The sequence below is a fragment of the Ceratosolen solmsi genome, unplaced genomic scaffold, assembly GCF_000503995.2.
Source record: "Ceratosolen solmsi marchali unplaced genomic scaffold, CerSol_1.0 scaffold6, whole genome shotgun sequence".
NCBI classification, from domain to species: domain Eukaryota; kingdom Metazoa; phylum Arthropoda; class Insecta; order Hymenoptera; family Agaonidae; genus Ceratosolen; species Ceratosolen solmsi.
The window spans coordinates 12,443,710-12,461,191 of NW_011948414.1; the positions used below are offsets into that span (position 1 = coordinate 12,443,710).

Sequence of the window (17,482 nt, forward strand, 5' to 3'; positions counted from 1 at the left end):
TATGTAATAAAATGTTGATTCTTTGTCTATTTTACATGATTCTCTCTTCTTTAAAAAATAAAATTGGAAACAGAAAGGATAAAAACAGAGAAATATAAAAGAATAATCGCTAATTTCTTTTACAGCATTCATTCATGTCTCTAAAATAATATATCCTTTACTAAAGTGGTCAATGACTCTGCCTTTTTCAAAATCTATTGCGATTTGTGTAACATCCTGAGTTAACTTGATAGTTGAAAAATATTCACTCTTCATTTTCTTCTTTTGCTTTTCAGCTTCTTCTTTTTTTAATGCATGTAAAGAGTACTTTGCAAAAAATATGGTTATTTTATTACTTCATTTTAATCTATAAAATTGTCAAATCCACTGAGAATGCGTTTTTCATCTGTATCCTCGTTAATTTCAATAACGCGCAGAATATTCATCAGTACTGATATTACACGTATTTTTGTTCAGTTTCTTTTTGTTGATGAATTACGCGTGGATAATACACAGGCGCGCGCACACATTATTAATATTCCCTTCCTCTTTTCTCATAGCTATTGAACAGCTTTTGAGCGTGGCTATTTTTGTTTACTTATTATTATTTCTTCTTTAGTATTGGTCGAGTCATCCAGGATTTTTAACTAGCTTCTTACTACGATAATCGTAGACTCGTCGACAAAACAGGACCATATCCTGAGGCACGGGAATGGGAGGTTGACGGATTTCACGAGGATAAAGTTGATCACCCGGAGGTACAATGAGGCCTGGATAGTCAAGGCCCTCCTCGATCCTGCGGAGATTCTTTCGATACCTAAAAAATAGATCAAGGGTAAGTAATGTTAAGTATTTAAACTAATTTTGATAATTTAAACGTTTTCTAAATTTACTAGGAAATTAGAAAATTTATAAAATTGATATAAAAACAGTGGTAAATTTTTATTATAAATGTAACAATTTTAAGAATTATTTTTTAGCGCCTTCTTTATAGCATTTTCTTAAAGGATCAATTTTATAGTTTTTGTTTTGTCCTATTTTATGCTACAATATGAATGATAGTAAACGTATGATTTATACAAATTGTCCACTGTTAATTTACTATCAATTACTCCAAGAATTTGACTTACCGACAATATTCATTAAAAGTAAGAATATAGCATTTGTCCTCGATACAAGCAACGCTATTAGCATCTCGATGTCGGGAGGCAAATACCTCGTCATCGGTGTCATTCTCGGCACGACCTTGTTCAGTATGCTCTGGTCTGTAGTACCATAATAACGAGAACATCATTTCTCCTAATTAAATGTAAAAAATATTGATTATGTTTTTAAATGGTTTTTCTATTAATTAATTGTTAATATATTTAATGTTAGGATCTATTATATGGATATTGTGTTTCACCATTAGCTGTATACATATGTTTTTTTATTTTTACTTAATAATATTATTAATACTATAACAATTAAAGCAAACAAATTGATTTTTATTTAATACTATAAATTTAAATGTATTCATCTCTAAAATAAAAGCAAACAATATATAAAATAAAAGGTTTGTACCATCGTCCGGATTTTCCCAAAGTGCGGCAATTTTTGCCACAAATGGCAAATCAGCTTTCCTTGGACCACTTTTCAGCAAAACACAGTCTAGTGGTTGAAGAACATCACCACTTTCATGTCTCATACTAGCATAACATCGACGAATAGCTGACTCCTCGTTCTAAAAACAATTATTAGTTGTATATATATATGGAACGAATGTATATGAATGTTAAAATATATAGACGATTTTTTTAAGATTTTGAAAATATACGATATAATAACCATGTAACTTGTAAACTATGTTTTGTATAATAACTGCATGTATGTAATAACTAAGGAAATAAAGGAATCATAAAATTAATACTTTTTAAATACTTATTTTTCGATTGTTGAAATAATTAATACATATATAAATTAAATTCGTTAATGAATAAAAATTCATACATTTCATTTAGAATTTTATTTTAAATAATTATATTAAAGACAGTTCATATTATAATAAAAGTTAGATAAATACTAGTATCTGAATCTGAAATTTCATTAATTTAATATAATTAATTTAATATAATTTAATATATTATACATAAAAACGTAATCACTAAAAGAGTCAATAAAGGAATCTTATATTCTTATAAAAATTATAATATAATCTCTATATTAGATAAACTTTTAACAAAAAGTAAACATTTATATAGAAATTTATATAGAGATCATGTGATTTGGTAATAATATAGTCTTAGATGCAAAATATATTGAATATACTTTTTTTTGTGAAATTTAATATTAATTAATTATTCCAATGTAATAGATATAAAATTCACATTTTTGACCCGTTCAGTGTGTAAAAATAATTTTTCAATATAGAATATGACTATTAATAATATATAATTTGAAAATGTATTAAATTATTTTTATTATCTGTTTACTTGAAAATGTATTTATATTTATATTTTTAAAATGAATATTATAAATTTCAATAATTTATAAATCCTAATTATATATTTATAATATTTCAGAAAAATATATTTTTAATTTAATCAAATCTTGTATATGATATAAGTAATAATTTTTTTAATTTAGAATAAAAGTACCTACTAATAAAAATTTTGTCCATTAATATTAATGATTCGCATATTTAATAGATAATATTTATTATAAATGAAAAATTTAAGATCTTCTTTTAAAAAATTGTGTGAAGATATTAAAAATGATTACAGGAATATAGGATGTTGAGAAAATAGGAAAATAGAAAAATTATCTATATTTAAAAGGATAATGAAACTTACCGTTAAATAAACTTTAGCTTCAAATGCCTCACCATGCCAGCTCCAGCCATTGCTCCACTTGGGTTTGAGAAAAGGCCTCCGAGGAATCAACAAGCTCTTGTCAAACGGATCTTTGATTTGCTCTTCAATTTTACTGAAGCTTTCTATTCTGACTAACTTTTTTCCATTCTTGCCTTTTTTTTTGCTCTTTTTTATATCTATTACTCCCTCCTGCAATTTTCCCTTAAATTTGTTTACCTTCGTATCTTTCGAAGATGCAAGTTCAGATATATAAAAAGGAGTTGAAACAAAGTTAGATGCAAAAATAGAAGTGGTAATAACACTAGATTTAATTTCCTTCGTTTCTTTTGTTTCTTTAATTTCATTTCCATCTTGACTTTTATTCTTATGATTTTTCGTTTCTAAGATCTTGTTATTCTTTGGTTCTATAACCTTGTTGATATTGTTCTTAGATTCTGTTATTTTATTGTCATTCTTAGCCCCTGCAGTCTTAAAATTTTTTATATCCGACATCTTATTACTAGTATTTTTTGCTTCTAAAATTTTATTACTCTTTATTTCCAAAATTTTGTTATTATTATTCTTTGATTCCAGAACTTTGGATTTGACTTGAAATAGTTTAGGTTTGATTTTACTATTTTTTGCTTTAACATTTTGTATTTTTGACTTTATCTTTGAGTCAACTTTATTATTGATCTTTTGTTGACTGTTTTTAATTTCATTTCTAATGAGTCCAAGCTTTTCAGATACAACAGCTTTAACCAAGTCGAGTTTCTTTGAGGCACATTTGATCGTCGTAAGAAGATTTATACTCCTCTTGCTCTTTTTCTCAACTTTTCCGTTGTTTCGGCTTCTACTTTTTTTTATTTTTGTAGATTTTTGTGACATCTGTAGACTTTGTTGAATTACATTATTTATAGTCTCCATTATCGAAGTTTCACTTGCCACAGTTTTTATTGAAGCGGTTTTTAATTTTTTTGGTGGCGTCTCAATTAAACTCAAATTACTGGCTTTACGTTTTAAATTTGAAGTTTCTTTTATGGTCAACTTTTTCCTCGAAGAATTCTGTGATTCTTTTATATGTTCATTCTAAAAACAATACAATATAAATTTTATATATTTACGTATTTACATAATTAATTTACATATCTAAATAAATATGAATAAAATATTTAATTTTATAAATTGGGCAACAGTTTAAGTAATTTTTTATGATCCCAACAAAAAGTGATAAATATTTTTATGTAACTTTCATTCTTTAAATGTTTTAAAAACATAATGATTTGTATTACTTTATATTTATATTATAATTATTTTAATATATTTTATATTTTATAAATTAAGAATTAACTAAATACTAATTTGTTACTTTTTACAAAAGATGTAATTATTACAATAACTTTAAATCACTTTTTCTTTACTTTTGATTAAATAATTAATTTCATAAAAAATTTGTTTTCTCAATTCAAAGAATAAAACAAAAGCCACTTTATTTTAATTTTATATTATTTAATTCTACCTATATAATAATAATACTAACGACAATAACAACAACAATAAGTAGATGAAGAATAACAATACCGATTATAGATAATAAAATAATTCAAATTAAAAACAGATAATTTTCTATTTGGTTATAAATCTTTAGTAAGTAAAATAAAATATAATGGAACGAACTAAATAAAAATAAATACAATAATTAATTAAGATCTGAATCTTAAAAAATAAACTTACCCCATCTATGGAAGCTCCGTTAATATTATTCGATGTTACCGTTGGTGCAATTAATACCTGGTGAGATGTCGTAAAATCTCTAGCTGAACCAACGGACAGGGTTCTTTTGTTAATCTTTTTCAATTTGGCGAAGTCTGAAAGACTATCTAACGACAGTTTTCTTCTATTTACTTTCTCGCATCTTTGTTGGTGTAACAGTTTACTATTGCAATGTTTTTCCAAATATTTGTTCGTGTTATCTTCCTTTTCTTCTTCCCTATTCCCATTCACGGTCCCATCATCTTTGATTACTGGTTCCGACGCTGTAGGTTCATAATCCGCTTTGTTCCATTGTACTAAATCGATCTGCTGATATTTTCAATTTACTTATTTTAATTAAATTGATTAATAACGAGTGTATTTTTATTAATTAGTGGTATTATATAATATATATTGATTAATATGATGTCATTATTAAGTTTTTTTAATAAATTGAAAAATCGTAAAAATCTAGGATATGTTACCTTAAAATATGTATTTTATTATACAATTAATATAGATTATAATAATCATGTTACAAAGAAACATTTTATGAATTCAAAATCTTTATGTAAGTAAATAATAAAATTAATTGCTATCAATTTTTATTCAAGTTATATAATTCCATAATTATTACAATTAAACGTTAAAAAAATTATTTTTAGTTTGTTTATAAAGTGTTCCAACATCATTGAATTTAACAAATATACAAATAAATATGAATAACAGTATTAATAAAATGTTTATATTACGACTTAGGAAATAATTGTAATAAATAAAAAGATATTACAAATTATTTATTAAACATTAGTTTTATAAAATTAGAAAAAAAATCCTTAATTTAAACATAATGTTCCAAAATATGCTGAATAGATTTGAAATCTGCAAACATGTATGTGAGAATTGCACTGCTTGGTGGAAATTCAAAATTTTTCGAAAAACAACTTACATCCATTATTTTTTATGATAATTCGTATACACTAAAGCTATCATCGTTAATAATGCTAATAATATCGATAGATTACAAATTAATTATACATAGAACAAGTGGCAGAAATAGAATCAAAAAGCAATTTGCAATGAAAATGATGTATTCGGGTTGAATATTGAAAGCGCTTATAAAAAATAATATTCTGAATGAAGTCATTTGTTTTTCTTTCTGTTGTCTATTATTTTATAATGCAGTATATTTTATAATGCAATATAGAAGAATATATATAAAATAATATAATAAATAAAGTATATAATAAAATTATTTAACTTATTAAAAGGTAATCTTGCACTCTAATTAATTAAAACTGAACAACCTAAATTGAACAATTATTAAAATGTAAAAGAACAATAACAAATTTTTCTATTACATTATAATATATATTTTCAAAAAAAGTTCTTTTTAAAATATCAGTGATGCAGTTTAATAAAACAAAATGTGTCTCGAATAATGCCCTAGAACTATAAATATTGAATATTAAATTTATTTATCTAAATAAAAAACTAAAATTTTGTTTATGTATATATATATATATATATATATATATTTGTTTATATATATAAATAAATATTAGATTACATACTAAAATTTTAAAATGAAAAAAATTATTAACTTAGTAAAACAATTTTTTTTCAGTTTGAGTTTACAAAATTTATCTTATAAAGAAATATTAATATATATTTAAATACTAATATTTATATATACATATATATGCATAATAATAATATTTTATAATTTTGATACAACTTTCGATATTTGAAAAAATCAAATATAACATATATCAATATACGTATATTAATCTTTAATTTATTAATATTAAGAATAATATTTGTTAATAATAATAATCATAATGCTCCTGATTAAGCATATTTCAGTGAATTATTGAAAACATTTGGATATGTAAATTATATTGATATAAATTGTGATTGTATTATTCTCTTAAATTTTTATTAAAAATATTATACAGACGTGTAGAAAATGAATTGAATGTAGCATTCGAATAATGTCCAAATATATAGACTATCTTAAGTTACGTATATCTGTTAAATAAACTTTATAAAGAAAATTGTTCAAAAACATAATGTACCTTTATAAGTAAAATAAATTTATTTTAGTTAATGGTTATTGAATTTTTTAAAGTTCATGAAAAATTGTTTCCTGAAAATTTAATTATAAATGTTTTTTGTTATAATACTGTATAAAAACTAATATTTGGTTACACTCTGAAGTGCAATATGAACAAAAAAAAAATTAAAATTACCAGTGTATTGAGTTCCTCTTTAACTTCGGCGTCAGTTTCTAACTTACTGCTTGCAGCATCATCGTCTAAAATGCCCGAATTCTTATTCATTTCCATAATAGCCAATTGCCCAGCTTCCTTCATGCATTGCTCACATCGAAAGATTTCACATTTGTAGCCAGATTCGGATTTAATTTTACAGCTGGATGCACAGGTAATGTGTTCAAGTTGCTGGTCCCGTTGTTGTCCCTCATCGATAGCTGACACAGTAGCGGGTTTCCCAATTCTGATGCGTTTCTGCTGAAACTCGACGTTGCATAATTCACATTTAACATTGTTATTCTCGAGCTTGAGATTTCTATGATACTTCTTATGTTGATGGCACTGTTGACCATGGAGTTTAGAGGCACCGTGAGTCGTTTTCGAGTCATCAGTCATACTATTCGCTGGTGAAACATTTTGCTCAAGCTTCACGTCATATCCTGAATTGCAGTTCACAACTTGCTTTTGACTATAAGCATATTTACTACTGTGCATTTTACCTTCAGTACGTTCCGCATCTCCCTATTCATAAACAAAATGAAATTTACTAATAATCAATAAATGATTCTTAAAATGCTATCGAAATAACATTACTTCAAATTTAATTAATACATCGATATTTTAAATGTTTTTAATTGAAAAAAGTTCTTATGAAAGAGTAGTGAAATTTTGATTTATAATTTATTGCTAAATTAACACACGGAAACTAAGATATTTTAGGTCCCATAAAAGGTTAAAAATACAGGTGCACGCACACGCATATACCGGAATTAATAAATCTGTAAAGATCATTTTTATGATAAAGAATTAAAAATTATTTTAACGAATGATTTTAGAAATTCATAATTGTTTTGACAGGCAAGATGTTATAATACGTCTAAAACATGAGATTTCATTAATGAAAAAAACCTTCAAATTTTTATATACAGAATTTTAAATAAGTTAGTGTTCAAGATTCATTCAAAAGAATTGAATTATACAAACAAGGATTCGTAAATGTAATATTATAAAATATTTAATTTCTTATGTCAGTATGATTTTCTGTATATTAATCGACAAATCAATTTTATTGTTGAAAATATGAAAATTTTATTTTGTTTCTAATTAGTTTTCGAAAAATATATATTACTTAGTAATTCAACTTTCAATTATCTTATTACAAGGAAGATAATTAAAAAATGAATCATTCACATTGCTGGTGGTGTTTACTTTGGTTATACAGTCGATGTTGACACGACTGCTGTGTCCGGCTTGTTGCGATAAGGCCGGTTGCAGCTGCTGCTGTTGCTGTTGGTTCTGATTGTGGCTACGGTGAGCCGGACTCAATTGGACGCGATCCGTGTCCCAGGCGTTGGCGCCGTGCGGGGGTGCTAGCCCAGCTAGACCCCGCGCGGGTGAGGGCGGCCCCACCAAGGCGCTGGGTGGCAATGACAGACCGGGCCCCGATATCACTGGCGCTCCCTTACCATTACCAATAAGGGGCCCAGTATCCGCGTTTTTTGGACACGATTGCATAGGGCACGGACAGCTTTGAAAGGCATCTGAAACACCACCAGTCTGTATTATCTGTTCATTTGGATTATTAAGCAAAATGCGTGTATTCATTTATGAACTTTTTACGATCAAAAATAAAATAAAATTTTAGATTTAACAACATTTTGAGAAGAGGTAACTCAGTATAATAATTTTTTTTACATTTTAATACAGTAAATACGATAAATACTGGGTCAATTAATTATTATTTACCCTAATTTATTTCTTAGATACTATGCTTTTAATAAAATGATTTTAAAAGGTTTTTTAAGGTTATCACGGAAAATATGTTATTTTATAAATAATTATAAGAAATACCTTTTAAAAATAATTTACTACCTATCTAAATTAGCAGACATTTTCTTTATGATTATATTCCTTATTCAAACAAAAAAGCAATGCAATGATTATTAAAAGTAAAAATTATTATATTTAGGTAAAATACATATAAAAATGATTTAATTATATATAAGTCAAGGAATGCAATAAACAACAATTTTAAATATATAATAAAAAATACAAATTTTCATATTCAGAAATAATAATTAAATATTTAAAATTAAAGTATTTTTATTTTATATACCATATATAAGTCAATAATAATAAAAGGTTAATAAATAAATAATTATAATATTTGATTTAATTTTTAATCGGCATAATTATTCTCACTTTGTAATAATTTACAAAATAGGTAGAATCAGTCAAAGTTACCAAAGATATTTCAAAGTAATAAGTTTACATTAAGCGAATTAGTAATAAAGTATTTATACGAGCTCTACTATAAGAAATTAAAATAATATAATACGCATTAAATCTATTGCATTGGTGGTATCTTAATTAATAGGTCTAACATATTACTGTAATAGTGTTTATACATAACCATTTTAATTTCTAGGATGTAATTTTAAACTTTATATAATTTAGACATTTCATCAATACAAAAATTCTCAAAACCACTGTTTTCAATAATTAGATATCATTAATTTTAACATCCTTTATTTTTAAAATAAGGACATAAATACGTTTAGAAATATGAATGGTTTTTGAGACAAAAGAAATAATAATAATAAATGTCCAGGAGTCATATTATATTCAATGTTTCGAATGTAATGTGAGCAAGTGTGATTAATTCTTCTTAAATTAATTTAACAATGACTTTTTGAAGCAGCCTTTAACATTGATTATATTATCTTTCCAAAGACTACTAAAATTTCCAATTTCCTTTATATCTATTTATTCTACTTAATCCTTGATATTACTAGTAGTAATTTAATAAATTTATGTTTAATTTTATTTAATTTTTTAGATAACCTAATTAATTATACTCTGTTATAATTTTGAAATATTATTCAATCAGGATACGCACTTGAAGCAACGCTTTTATGGTGAACTATTTTCTAACAAATTATTTAGAATGAATTATAATACGAATAAAAAAGAAAGCTGTAACGCAAAAATAAACCAATTAGTTAGACAATAATCAATTATTATAGCAATACATTACATTGTATTATAGATTTATAACACTTAACAAGCAATTGGTGTAATTACATTTATTCAGTTACTTCTGTTAGTTCTGTTTCGTAATAATTTATATTATTAACGAATACAATTATAATGTAATAGCCTAATTATTAAGTATGATAATAAGATTTACAATATAAATTAACATGTTTACATTGGTTTAGCACTATATGTTGTTGAAGTCACAGCTTCATTATAAAGATAATTCCCGTCGATCAATAAAATCATGTTAATTTTTTCATGTTGCATCACGCCGAAAAATTCATTCACATAATCGATAATAATATCAATGTAAAAAGTTATGTTTAACTTACGGTCAACGAAAGGTCGTCCCTGAGAGTGCAGATACGCTGGATTCGGTGGCGGTGGTGGTGGTTGTGGAGGCGGCGGATATCCACCATAATAAGGTAAATACTCGCCAGGCGGTGGTTGATACTCAACAACACCGGGACCAGCCCCAGAGCCACCGGGACCGCTACCAGGTCCTGACTCCTGGTATCCATAATATTGCCTATTCAGGCATTAAGATTTATTTTATATGAATACTTTTTTATACAATCGTTCATCGCAAGAGAACCAATAATAATTCATTTTTTATCAGTATTGCAAGTAATAGCACATAAGAGATTTAATAATGTTAAGAAAGGAACGGTTATTTTATTTTTTTTTTTTTGAAAATTTTCATTGATTAAGATTTATATATTAATTTGAATATAAATAATCTATATTATCATAATGAAAAGATATGAAAATCTGTAGGTATAGAATACTCTAATGATACAATTTTACATTGCTAGATGTGCTATAACAATTGCATCACAGAATAACGATGACATATTATTTTGATAAACATAGGTTTATTAAAGGTTAAGGACGATCAATTCTTACCTTCGATAAGGTGGTGCATATTTATGATAGTAAGGCGGCGGATGTGGATGAGAATGCGAGTACGAGGGCGAATAACAAAGATCTTGGTACTGCGGTGGTGTCGCATAATACTGTGGGCAGTAGGCACGATAGAACCCACCACCTAAAATACAAATCATTAAAACGGTATTAAATATAGATAATCTTGAAATTTATTAAAGCTCATATGAAGCATTATTTGTGAATAACAGTTTATTCATTAAGCGCTAAAAAAATTTTCGCTATTTATTATCGACACAAATTACCACATTGATTTTAAAATTCATTGTAACAATACCTTTTTTTAGTTTTCATTTAAATTATATCTCTTGATAATTTTATTTTATCTATTCATACTGCATTAATTAAATTCTTAGTAATAAGATGATTTTGTATCTGTATATTACTATTTTCTACTTAAACAAAATTAAATTTACATCAAATTTCAATATAATCTAGTACATTTTATAAAATTTGATAACATAATTTTCAACAAAATATGTAATATTTTATTGAAATATAATAGTACATATATAATATTATAGTATAATAAGATATATAATAGTACAAGGTTAAAAATTAAAACAAGGTTTTATTCGCAATTGAAACCGTAATACAATAAATATGCAAATACATTTATCAACTTTATTATATCGGACCAATTTGAGGATGATGTTAAGGAAATATTTGTAATGATTATACTTAATGATATACTTTATGAAAATTATTATAAATATTTTTCACGCTAAAATTGAATAACAAAATATCATAAATAAGTAAAAAAGAAATTTTTTAATAAAAAATAATATGGTTTAATAAAACATTATTTATAGTAACTATAAAATATCATAGAAATAGTCAATAAAATGGATTATCTATATATAAAAAATGTACAAATATGTAAATATTTAATTAAAAATTAAACTAAATAATTCTAAATAGTGTTAATTTTACTAATTGATCTAAAAAATCTATTTCAACACATAATACTATAAAATATCAAATTTAAAAATAATTTAAGTCTTAGTTTTATGTATACATTTTTATTTTTGAGTTTTTTTATTACGTAAGTATTTTATAAATAACAAAAATTTCCAATCAAGCTATTAAAATTTTAATATTTTTAAATGATATTTTTATTTTATTCTAAATATTTTTATCATATAAAGATGAAATTTTGTTAATTAAATTATATATATGAAATTTATTATGTATATTATTATATTATTGTATTACAATTTTTAGTTGTTTTTTTAAATTACAATATATGTATTATTATAAATAGGTAATTGCGCATAATAAATAGAAGTGAGGAATAGACCCAAGCTTCCTGGGGGAAGTCTCATCACATAAAACAAGACATATTGCACCGAGACTGACTAAAATAACATAAGTATAAACGACGAGTGGGCAAATGTTAGTATTAAGTTCGAAATAAAAAATGATTGCTTAGTTATACGAAGAGTAGAGTATTTAATTACAATTAATTACAATAGAATGTTTGTAATATAATAAATTCGTTACGTATATTTATTTATAATTAGCATTTTTTTAATTGATTTAAAATTATTTACATTAAATTCTATCATTACTTTTGACAATATTATTCATTAATATGCACTAATTATTTGTTTGTTATTAATTTTTCTATTTATTATTTAAATGTTTACACTCTAATAATATCAATTGTAATATAATTACTATTAATAATTCAATAATAATATATAAATATAATTTTATAATATATTGTAATTATTAACAATAATGCATTTTAATTATAAACTTAATGAAATTAACTTAGAACCGAAAATTACTAAACAAATATTTTAGAAATATTTTATATATTTTTATGAACAAAATAAAATATAATTGGTAGATATTTTAAAAATTTTTATTTAAAAATATCAATGTATAAATATATTAAAAATATTAAATATGGATATTATTTAAATATAATAATATAATTTAATAAAATTATAAAGAAACAAATTTTAATATACATATTTCCGTCAAATGCGTAAGAAACATTGAAACAACTATCTTAATTATTTTGCCATTTAAATACCTATTATAACTTATTCGGTTTTTTAATCAAATAAATATACTTATTGATTATATCAATATAGAAAATAATAGATTAAAAATAATATTATAAATAATAATTTTAAATATATAAATAAAAATTACTTTAGTCCAACTGAATGTAAGGAATAAGGAATAATGTAAGGAAAAATTATAGTTATTCTATATAAATCTATTTAATCTATTTTAGTCAAGTTTACGTAGTATACATGCGATAAATAGTGAAAAGAAATTTATTAATAATGCCAAAACAATTATTATTGCGTAGTTACATGAAAAACTTACCTGTACTACTCGTTCCACCTGACGTTGTAGAGGTTGCGACAATATCGTCCGAACCCTCAGAATTCTGCGGGGGAGTCGGTGTCGGTTCCGGCGGCGGACCCTTCACCGACTGCAACGTTGATGGATGCTGTATCAGCGGTCCAGCCGGCTGATAGTATCCTAAAACAAACCCAAGAAATTTTACTTTATTATCTAACACTAAACTTCACCACAGTGAATACTAAAATTTAATGAATATTATTTAAACAAACAAAACTTTATCTTTGATATAGCTGTTTAAGATCTGTTTACAAAATAATTCAGATCTTCCATGTATATACAGATACAAGTTGATAAATCTGTAATTAAATTGATATTTAGTTATACTATTTTCAAATAATATTTTATTTAAAAAATAAATTTAATAAGAAAATTTTCAAATTATAATTTTTCATAATGAAAAACTAAAAACCATAATTTATTGGGAAAAGGGATGGTCTTTAAAAATTAAAACTTATTATTTAAAACGTTCAAGCTATAAATAATAAATATATTAAGGCATCATTAATACTTTTTAATATTATAATTGTGATTTATAGAAAAAACATATTCAGAAAAAATATTTATTTTCTTCACTATAAAATACTTATTTTATCACTAATTGCGCAGTTTATTATTGATTTAAATATTGTATTATTGATACAAATGTTACTTACAGCATAATAGACTACACTATAATAGATTTCAATAATTTTGAAATATATAAAAGCTATATAAACAAAATATATATAAAAATAGAGTAAACTATTAAACAAAAGAAAACAAATCAGTCGAACCATTCAGACAACACTTTTTTGAACAACAGATCTTCGAACTCTCGAGTGTATAATACAAAATTTTGTAATCCTTAGAAGTATGTATTACATTAAAAAGAATATTTCTATTTTAATACATTCATTTGGAATTAAATATATTTGTTGTATATATTTATAACATTTCAGGACATACACAATTTGCTTACTTTTATGTTAAGATTTCTAAAGTGCATAATTACGGTAATTATTAAATATATACTTATAAAAATAAAACGTACAAGTTATGCTTACATAAATATTATAAAACAAATAAGTGATTGTAGTACACATAGTATATTATAATATGTACTATAATTATATTATATTAACACATTAAAAGATATTATAACATATATATATATATATTTTTATAGCATATTATATAATGTTTCTATCATAGAACATTAATTTATATTAAATGTTAAAATTTTAATTAAACACTTTTGTAATAAAATAATATTTTGAAACTATTATTATTTTTTATTATTATTCATTTTTAGAGTTTGCACATATAATAAATATTTTTAAATAATAAATGTTTATTCATTTATTGAACAAACTATAATATTACAGTGTTTGAAAATTGAAGATTAAACATTTCTTGATTTTAGAAAGAGTATTAATAACTATGAAGATTAGGTTTAGATAAGAATTGACAATAATAGTAAGTATTGAAATAATATTTATTAAATTTACACACTTCAATCAACTCAATCAATTAAAGTTAATATTATCGTTAATTTTCTTTTTGAAACAAAAATTCTTTGGGATATAATAAAGAATATTTATAAATTAAAATTTTGTGGTAATATGTAATTTTTAAAAAATAATATTAACTATATAATTAAATAACTAAATAAATGACATTATTATATTTTAAATAATAATTAAAAATTTTAGTAAAAGAATGAAAATGATAGTTGTGTCAATTAAGACAGTATTAAACATTATTTTCAATAATTGATTTCAAATTTGTTCAAAAATTAAAAAAGGTAAATTCAGTTCCAATTTACGTAAAATGTCGAAAATTATTTATTATGGTGATGTATTGAATTTCACTAATTTGCTATAAACATAGAGTTATTTATAATTTTATAAGTGATTCGTTTTAGCAATAGGATTTTTCAATAACTTCTGATGTAAAATGAAAATTTTTTAATATATGTTATTGTAACCATAACTACACAAAATTATAATTAAAATTGAAAACAAATTGACATGCATTAAGAACTCGGAGGGTTTTTATATTAATAGTTGTCGAATTAGCAAAACGATTGAATTTCTACTTTCAAATATATAAATATAAATTTTTGGATTATAAATGAAGCATCAGAAATTTTATATTTAATAAAATTAAAATACTAAATAAGTATTTATTAAATATTATTAAATATGAATATTAAATGTTGTCGTAAAATTAAGACTACTAAATCTGTGGCACTTCAAGCCAATTAATATTAAGGCCTACCCATAAAGACAATAAATATTAGATGCAATTTTAAAAATAAATTAATTTTATTAAATTTATTATTTACTATACAACATTATAAATTTATAATTATAATAATTATTAAATAATTAAATAATTATTTTCTACGTCCATTCATTATATATCTAAAATTTCATCATTGCAAATCCATTCTTAAGTACAGTGTCTGATGTTCGTTCACTTTTTAATATCGAAATTCGTAAAATTCAAAGTAATCTTAATTTTCCACATAAACAAGATGAAAAAATATAAGAAAATAAAAAATTAAGTGAAATTTTTTATCCAAACTAAACCATTATGTTTAACCATTATGTTAACTAAACCATTATCTTTACCAAAAATAAAGTAGTAATATATCAAATGATAGGAAAACATTAAAGAAATATAATAGTATATTTAATATATAAATTAGTATAAAAAAGATTTTTGGGAAATTTTCTTGAGACATTTAAATTTCTATTTTTGATCTAATAAAAAATTATTTAATTTGTTGTTAATTTTTAAATAATTAATAATAAAACAAAATGTATGATTAACAAATTGAATAATAGTAAACCAATCAAGGTAAATATTTGCTTCACACACTTGTAAATTATTGACAATGCACAAAAGCGAATGAGCAACTATATGTGTGTAATTTAAATATTCGTTAATGCATCGTTATCAAAGACGTATTTAAAACATCAAAATCTATTTATATATTTTAATAATAAAAAAATTATTAGAAACATGTTAAATTGAATATTCTTCGAGTACTAATGGAAACTGTAAAAAGAGTGATAAATTATTAAAATAATTTAAGTAATTTTAAAAGTTAAAATAAAATAGTATTAAGTGTATATTACTATTCATCTATTAAATAAAAGTGCAAAAGTAATAATTTATATAATATAATATTTAAAAAATGTACAGTAGAGTAAGCTATATAATTTGGCAGTAATATTTATAAATTTATCAATAAAAATAAATAGACTTCTTATTATGAAAACAGGTACTGTAAATTAATTTAAATAAACCAAAATTCGATTTATTGAAGTATTAATACAAAAAATAATTATGTTGATGACCTGGTTCATTAATTTTGTTCGAGATTGTATTTTTCGAAATAAAATTTAAAAAATTTGTAAGTACTATATCTTAAAGACTTCTAAACTGATCTTTGTAAAATTTTATATAATTTTAATTTTAATTAGTGTTTATTATATAAATCTAGCATAATGAATAACAGTTATGTTTACAAAAATAAGTCTTAACTTTCCTCGGAGCAGTTTTATTTTAATTCATATTTAATAAACAAAATAAAATGAAAACTAAACTAATGTATATATTAAATAAATCATTTTGTTTGTGACATTATATATTCTGTTTTCAAATTACTCATAAGAAAACATCTGTTTAAAAAGCACTCTAATATAGTTTATTACGAAATACTATTAGCAAATTATGGACTTTTTATTTAATAAGAAATAATGATTAATTAGCATAACAATATAATTTGATTAATATTTCTATTATGTAACAATACTTGTAATTGAGATAATTCTTTTTTTATGTCCACATTTTTGTCATTTAAATTCAATTATAAGAATTCAATTTTAATGAAAATTTTAACTTGAATAAACAGAATTGGTATGATGAAAATTACTTCATTTTCTTCCTCGTTTTATCTTAAAAAACAAAATTTCTTTAGTTTCTATATGTATTGTAATCTTTTAAATTTTGGTATTGTTTTTCTCAATCAAAATTGTCTTATCTTATATAAAAAATGAATTTTCAATATGTCTTTTAATTTTTTAATGCTTATTCATTATAATTGTAAAACTTTTTTATCACTATTATCTATTTATTTTGTTTTATAATATTATTAAAATTTATATAGTTTTTTAACAATACTATATATTACTTTTAAAAAACGAAAATAAAAATTTTTTAGAAATAGTTCCACTATTTTTATTAATTTATTAATAATTTTATTTTTAGTTTTATCTCTGCTCC

The 17,482-nt window shown here is 23.1% G+C and overlaps 1 protein-coding gene across 1 annotated transcript in view; it reads right to left on the reverse strand.

Annotated features, from left to right (window-relative positions):
* Positions 1-298: 298 nt before the first annotated feature.
* Positions 299-17,482, reverse strand: part of LOC105368115 (Histone gene-specific Epigenetic Repressor in late S phase) — a 45,747-nt gene continuing 28,563 nt past the window's right edge. Inside the window, exons 5-14 of the mRNA XM_011507031.1 lie at positions 13,166-13,324; positions 10,781-10,922; positions 10,207-10,403; positions 8,045-8,376; positions 6,815-7,357; positions 4,545-4,892; positions 2,811-3,899; positions 1,543-1,702; positions 1,110-1,278; positions 299-796 (exon numbers count right to left, since the gene is read on the reverse strand). Of these exons, the coding sequence (XP_011505333.1) occupies positions 610-796; positions 1,110-1,278; positions 1,543-1,702; positions 2,811-3,899; positions 4,545-4,892; positions 6,815-7,357; positions 8,045-8,376; positions 10,207-10,403; positions 10,781-10,922; positions 13,166-13,324 (3,326 nt within the window). The 3' untranslated portion in view covers positions 299-609. The remainder of the gene's footprint in view (positions 797-1,109; positions 1,279-1,542; positions 1,703-2,810; positions 3,900-4,544; positions 4,893-6,814; positions 7,358-8,044; positions 8,377-10,206; positions 10,404-10,780; positions 10,923-13,165; positions 13,325-17,482) is intronic.